This window comes from Morone saxatilis, unplaced genomic scaffold (genome assembly GCF_004916995.1).
Source record: "Morone saxatilis isolate NCDOM2014 unplaced genomic scaffold, NCSU_SB_2.0 Contig12, whole genome shotgun sequence".
NCBI classification, from domain to species: domain Eukaryota; kingdom Metazoa; phylum Chordata; class Actinopteri; family Moronidae; genus Morone; species Morone saxatilis.
The window spans coordinates 17,912,765-17,920,189 of NW_023339674.1; the positions used below are offsets into that span (position 1 = coordinate 17,912,765).

At 43.4% G+C, this 7,425-nt stretch overlaps 1 protein-coding gene across 1 annotated transcript in view; it reads right to left on the reverse strand.

Annotated features, from left to right (window-relative positions):
* Nucleotides 1-1,223: 1,223 nt before the first annotated feature.
* Nucleotides 1,224-7,425, reverse strand: part of onecut3a (one cut homeobox 3a) — a 16,259-nt gene continuing 10,057 nt past the window's right edge. Inside the window, exon 2 of the mRNA XM_035653853.1 lies at nucleotides 1,224-1,516. Within this exon, the coding sequence (XP_035509746.1) occupies nucleotides 1,224-1,516 (293 nt within the window). The remainder of the gene's footprint in view (nucleotides 1,517-7,425) is intronic.

Genomic DNA, 7,425 nt, shown 5'->3' on the forward strand with positions numbered 1-7,425 from the left:
ATACAGGTCTCTGCTATCGACAGCAGGGGGCACTGTTGCTCTGCCAGCACAGGCAGGACCAGGGAGGGAGAGGTGTGCTGCTGCTGCTGCTGCTGCTGTTGCTGTTATGAGGCCTTTGTGTCCCCATCTCCAGTGGGTTCCATGTGCTCCTCTTACATTCTGCTTTTCATATGCAGCTGTAATGTAGTTGGCTGGATGCCCGAGCGTGTTGTTGTCGCTTGGTTCTCAGTTATTGATCAGAGGAAAAGCTCCCAGCAGAACAAAGAGCATGTCCAGACATCTCACTCGCCTCTCCTGTTGGTCAGAGAAACCCAGACTCTAGGCTCAGGCAAAGAGTAACAATGACATGTCTCCCTACAGGCCTCCAACATCTGTGCAAAAAATATAGACCTGGGCCTGGAAGACCTGAGTATCTACTGCCGAGCGTCTTGAGTTTCACCTTCAGGAGGGGTCAAGGCCCCGCTCTCTCTGTCTGCATCGATTCATTTTTCAATTCATTAGTTTGCCGTATGATCAGGCTGAGCTGCTCTCTGAAATGGCTGGCCATCAGGGAATACCTTTGGCCAAGGAATGAAGGAGACTACAGGAGGAGGGGGAGGTAGAGGCGGAGAATTGGAAAGCCTTGTTTTTTTCATAGACTGCGTTGTTTTCTTTATGACGGCCTTGTGTGTGCAGGATGGGGCTTGGATAATAAGGCTATGTGCTGTTCTGTTGTCAGATTTATTGCCGTTCTTTTCGCCCTTGTTGCTTCCGTGTGCCGGCGTAGAGGGGATGCGAGAGATACTAGAGAGGCAGACACAAAGGAGGTGAGTTGGGAGAAAAAGCAGAATCAGTGGCTACTTGGGTGGTGAAGGAAGTCGGCATATATGTCTGGTACCGTCCAACAAAAACATCAAATCTTTGGTGTCTCTTTACTTTGTCAGATGCCATAAAAATGATTTTCTTTCAAAAAAGACAGAATCAATGATTGTCCTTATGTGAGTAATGCAGAGTGGACCTGACTTCACAATTCACCTTTAGATTATGCTTGTTTCAGGTGAGCGCTTGAAATTCTGACTGACAAAAAAGATGATTGCATGGCACAAAGGATTTTTTCAGGCAGAGGACACATTCAGACGGCCCAGGCCAGGTAGGGTTGTTATAGACAGGTTTCACAGCCAATTTTCCATGTTGCCTGTTGTTCCAACCTGGTTCCCCGGCCTTCTGAAGGTCCTCTCCTCCTCTCAGGCCTTGGAGAAAGTGGTGGCGGATGTGCCCGGCTGCCCGGGGCTGGCACCATGGTCGTCGTGCCAGCGGTCTACGCAGCGGCGGCGTGCGTTCATAAAGAAGTTGCTGACAGTGCTGAGCTCCAGGCCAAGCTGCTGGGAGATGGTGATCTGCATTTCCTTGGATGGACGCTTGTTCTCCTTGAAGATGGCGATGAGTGTGCGGCGCTGCAGGTCAGTGAAGACCAGACGTTGTTTCTTGGGCGCCGTGTTGCGGTCCTTGTGTTGCTCCTGTTCTTTGCGCTTGCAGGCTTGGTGTGGATGGCAGCGGTGGGAGGGATGGGGATGAGAGTAGGAGGCAAAGAGGGGAAAGAAAACACAAAGCAAGGTAAATATACAAAAGTGACGTATTTTCATGATTAAATAACAAAGACAGAAGGTGGAGGGAAGTAAAGTAACTAAATGTATCATTAGCCAATACTTAAACACATAAAAACTAGTTTATACACCAGCAGAGATTCTACAGCTCCATCTCTATTGCCATATTAAAGTTGATTTAAAGCTAATCCATGCCTCCTGCCCAGTGGGAATATTCCTTCCATCCTGCAGAGTGCAGACAGGGAGCCAGCCTGCGGTGAGAGAAAGATGGGGTGAGGAGGAGGAGGGGGGTGGTACTGGCTGTTGCCTGCTAGCTGGAGACACTGCTGTTTGATTCAATATTAATGCAGTTTGAGTCGCAATGGGGGACTGAGTGACTGTTGCACAAAAGTAAGCATTTTGTGTGTATGTGTGTGTGTGTGTGTGTGTGTGGAAATGAGAGATAGAGGAGGGGCAGAGCCAGGGAAAGAAAAGGTTGGAGAGAAAAGAACAGAAAAGGTGGAGGAGTAAGACAAAAGTGTGTGCATTTATGTGTGTGTGTGTGTGTGTGTGCATGTGTGTAAGAGCCAAAGAGAGGAGCTGAGAAGAGGAGGGAGGGGCGGCGAGTGAAGGAGAAAGAGAGATATTGACCGACTTTGCTGTAGGAATTGGGGGGTTCTCTGTAGGGACTGAGGTCAGAATCCCCCCCCAGCAGGTCTACAGTCTGCTACTTCAAACAGAGCCCACTGGAGCCCACTCTATTGAGCTCTGAGAGGGTATTTATAACCCACTGCCCCCCCTCCCCAAACACAAACACTCGAGAGGTGCATGCACCGGCTGCTACGAGCCCCTTCCCATACACAGAGCAATTTTCAAAAGAAAACACACCGAGTGTACTCTTTTTACGTTTGGGAGGGGGTCCGAGGGGGGTGGTGGGGTTGTAGGCAGCGAACACAGAAATTAATAGTTAATAGAGCGTTGTATTGTGGGTAAGTGTGTTGTAACTCAAAGTATTTGTAGGAGACCGGTGGAAAGCAGCAGACAGGTTGCAGCGTAAAAAGGCAGAAACGGCGCCCAGAGATGATGTAGGAGTGTGTGTTTGTGTGTGTGTGTGTGGATGGTTAAGGCACCACCTCTGCAGCCACATGTTCCCCTGCTGGCTGAGGATCGAAGTCCTGCCAGAACGGACTGTGTGTCCCTCTCAACTTCCCTACTGTCTCAATAAAACGAGAGCAAATTGGAGAGAGAAAGAAAGAGAAAGATGCCATCCCTGTGGGGTCTCCACCTGCTGCCGTTAGTATTGTCTGATACTTTCATACTCGGCTTCAATAATGTCTCACTCTCACACTGTGTGTGTGTGTGTGTGTGTGTGTGTGTGTCTTGATGCATTTAAGGACTGATTTTTTTTTCATGTTCTACTTGTGTGTGCGCATGAGTGTGTTTGGGGAGGGGGGTGTGTGTGTGATTATGCTGAAGTGGCTGGAGCCAAGCAGTGGCGCTGTGTGTCTAATTACAGTGGAACAGAGCCCATTGATCAGCCATTGCAGTCCAATCTGTTTACTACAGATGTCTAACCTGCACACGGGCCCATCCATCATATTCATATTTCACATCAACACTGCAGCTATATATTTGTCACACAAACGCACACATGCTAATATGCCACATACAAATTTGTCTAAATGCATGCTTGTATGTACAGTATGTATATCATCATATGTAATGATTTATTAGAGGATTATGCGTGGTCATGACGATGAGGAAGAGGAGGATGTCACTTCATCATTTGGAGAGCTGAAATCTTTCACATTGTCACTGTAAGGTTGGATGCTGCAGGACAAGCAGGACAAACCATTAAAGCTTTAGTGAGGGAATCACTGATACTGATGAGACCTCATTTCTCGTGTCTTTTGTAGTTGTTTTTCCTTTTTTTTTTCTAACGAAGTTGCTGTAAATATAGTAACATAACAAACACAAAGCATGTAGTGACACCAACCAGTCACATACCAAGCAAGATGCTCTCCAGTGTTTCCAGGGACAAACGTTGGCAGTCCGACTCATATGGTGGATTTATTAGAAAATAGATTCATCAATACGAGAACAACATCCTTGTAAACACATTCCACTACCAAGAAATGTTTATAATTAGTTTTAAAAAATGCAGTTCATACTTTTTATTCAAGTATACGTCAATCGACTGATAGACGTCCAACTTTTTGAGAAAAGCGTGTATGAAAAGTAGATATCAGACTTTTTCCACAGATCATTTGCTGAGATTTTCTCCAATATTTAAGACCAAAGATTCAGCTAACATATACTCTCCCTCAAATATGTAGCGTAAATTGTTTTGATCATATAAAATAAACAGACACTGACTAAATTATATTTCATATAATGCAGCCGCTGATACATTGTTGTGTTTTATCATTGATAAAAGTTTAATCATGTTTTCCAGTCATCAGAAGAGATTCAATTAAACCATTGGAGGTCAAATTGTTCTCAGTGGTAAAAATCTATCCCAGCACCAAACTGCACTTTGATTTAACATTTATAATGCGTTATTCCAAAGCAGAGCTAATACACACTGCATCTGGCAACCAATATATTAAGACTGACAAAAACAAAACATCTGCATCCAAGAAACCAAACCAGCTGAGCAATAACACTTAATAAGACGTTGGGAATGTGCAGGCTTGATTTTCTTGACTATTTCTTCAACAACAAAGCAAGTGTAACATTTCTTATTTAACAAATAAAACCGAAATTTCAGAAAATTCTTGTTAACAAATGACCACAAATGTGATTTTAGAAATGTGTCCACATGTGAGGAGGCTCTACTATTTGGAGACTGTCACTGCATCAGCTCCCCACTGATCGAAAAGAATCTGCCACGTCTAGTCAGCAAAGACATGCTTTCCCCCTCTGGCTTTAACTTGTGTGGAAGAGGATTCGTTTCCCAGCAGGACGATAAGCCTAAACATGCAATGACGGCCTGTTTGAAAACTGAGGAGGAGCAGCAGCGTGTAGTGCTGACGTGCAGTGCTTTACCTCCACAGTTACCAGACCTAAGCCTCTCTGAACATCTCTGGGAACATCACAACACCAGGCAGTCGCAGAGTAATGTGATTATTGTAAAAGATGAAAATACTGCATATTTAACACATTTTAAGCTGTTTTTTGTTCTCTACAGATACATTTTACATGACTTTTTTGACACTTTTGACTTGTTTTAACTAATATGTAATAGTAATAGTTATATAATATAACTTAATTAAAATGTGTATTATTGCACAATAACTAATGTTGATACTTTATTTGAATAGTCTTCAGAGAGTCTATAGATTATTTGTAACTGCTTATTAGTCTAGATTCAACAAATCAGCTGTTTGACAAATACAGGTCTGGTCATCTTGGTTAGTGTGTGCTCATGAATTGTCACACACACTCTATTATTATATCTATAGATAATCTGTTAAACATCTACAGACAAAGCAAAACACTACAAATACTCTACAAAGAGGAATATCCAAATAAAATGTTACCGCTTTTAGAATAACTTCCTCTGTTTTTTTTGCTGGAACAACACAGTTAATATTATTATCGATATGGATTTATTACTATCTCAGTATTGAAGTCCACACTGAGTTTTCATTTATTTTATGCAGCTTCCGGTTGGCCTGAATACCTTAACTTCCCTCCAGTGTGCGACCTTTGTCGTCTGTGATTTGCCCAGATGAGTGTGACCTTGCACAGGTATGCATGTAATCACACACACACACACACACACACAATGGCCATATACCTTGCAAAAAGTGTTTGATTTTGCACAAATGCACTTTTTTCCCCCTCTTGTAATATATATGAATGAAAGGAGCTTTATAAGTAACAACATTTTGTCTTACTGATTTTATCTTCTGTCGTGTAAGTAGAAAACATTTTACTGTTCACTTACAGAAAGGGGATTCTTCCAAAATCTATGAATTGATTGTTTTTAAGGTTCCAAGACATTTGTGGGGTAAATGCTTGGGGAAACTACCAACTGGTCAGTATTTTTAATTACAATTTTTAAGACTTTATTCTCTTTAAATGCCCAAAGATGAACATTAAAGTAAAAACAAATCTGACTCCTTAAGTGCTGTCTTGTGTGAGCGTGCAAGAAGCCCTTCTCTCTCCATCGGCGAGTCACGTCCTGCCGCCTCATCGACTGCATGCTTTGTGCCCGTTCGGTCGGCAGGTGTCGCTCTCGCCGTGGCCCGGCTGCACGGGGCGCCATAGTGCGCTGCCTTTGCTACAGGCGCTGGATTTAGTAATCAATATCGATCGATCGGTGAGGAAGGGGGCCCTGATTACTGAACCAAGCTCAGTGTAGAAAAGAAAAAAAAATCGATCATTGCAGCTTTTAGAGCTACAGTAGGCACCGAGCAGAGAGACGGACATAAACTCATGCACAAAGAGCAACCGGACAAGAGCAGAAATCCCGGTCTGGTGTTGAGTGTTTTCTGAGGTGTACACCCTGCTGCTGCTGCACTGGCAGAGAGAAATGTGATTTCTATTACTCGCTATATGGAGCTGCAAACAGGAGCTGACCTACTTTGAATGGATCCCTCAGGCTCCTCACAAACATACAAAGACTGATTAAAAAAAAGCCCATTCCTTTTTTTTGGTTTCACTGTATTACCGCTTAGGTTTACATTTTTATTTACCATAATATTGTAATATTCCCCATGAATACAAAGCTTGAAGCCCAGTTAATCTCTGTGAATGTCAAAGCAAGGGCCTCCCGAATCGACTTCAAGGGGCCACGCAGTCTTTTTCTCTTAAACTATCAAATTCCTTAATGAGTGATTTTTCAACTTATCCTTTCTGCTCGGCTGAAATCGGTATAACTTAGGCCTATTTCTCTTCCACTGATGACATTAATATTCTTTGCTTCACGACAAACCAAGCGAGGTTAAGAGAAAGGCCCTGGGTGTTCAATATCGATCGATAGATTCGTGAATAATTCGTGTGTGAAATTCAGTTCGTCCAATTAATTATGCCTCGGAGGGGGGAGTGAGGGGCCCGGAGAGGAGGATTCATGAAGCGGGTGGAGACGCGAAAACACACCAGGAAGAGGAAACGGGGTTTTTTATTTTTCTATTTAATTTGCGGACTAAAGAGAGAGAGAGGGCTTGGAGAGCAAACTGATGATCACCTGTTTTTTTTTTTGTATGTGTGTGTTCTTCACAGCTGTTCTCAGGCCTCCCGTCCCTGCAGTATGTGAGTGAATATTGAGCATATAATCATTTATTGATCAGCACTTGCCCTTTCCTCTCATAATGAGAAAGTTCAAACGGCCTAATATTGGCCCTGTAGTGCTTTTATGAAACCATGATTACACATCTGCATCTGAAATTTTTCCTGTGTGCTCTTCGGTTTCCCAAACAAAAAAACCTCTCCTCACGCTTTGAAATGCTTTGCTGGAGCCCCGTTGGTAAAGCAGACCGGGTCAAAGTCTGCTGATTGAATTAATTTACCAATAAACATGTTTACCGGTTACGGTTCGGCGCGTTTACACACACACACACACACAACACACACACACACACACACCGCAAGCCCGTTTATTGTTGGAAAGCAATCCTGTCCTCACTATTAATCCATGCGGGGCCAGTTTGCTTGTAGTTGCACTCTTCTCCAGATTGTAAGAAGCATGATTGGGCAATTTGATGTTTAGGCTTCAGTCTATTTATTAAGTAACGTATCTGCTGTTTCTCATGGGCTGTTGCCCTAAAGATTGATAGCAGCGTGCATATCCTGTATACTGTGGCATTTATTTCATTTTGGCTGCAGGGCAATGCCAAGCTCTCTCTCTCTCTCTCTC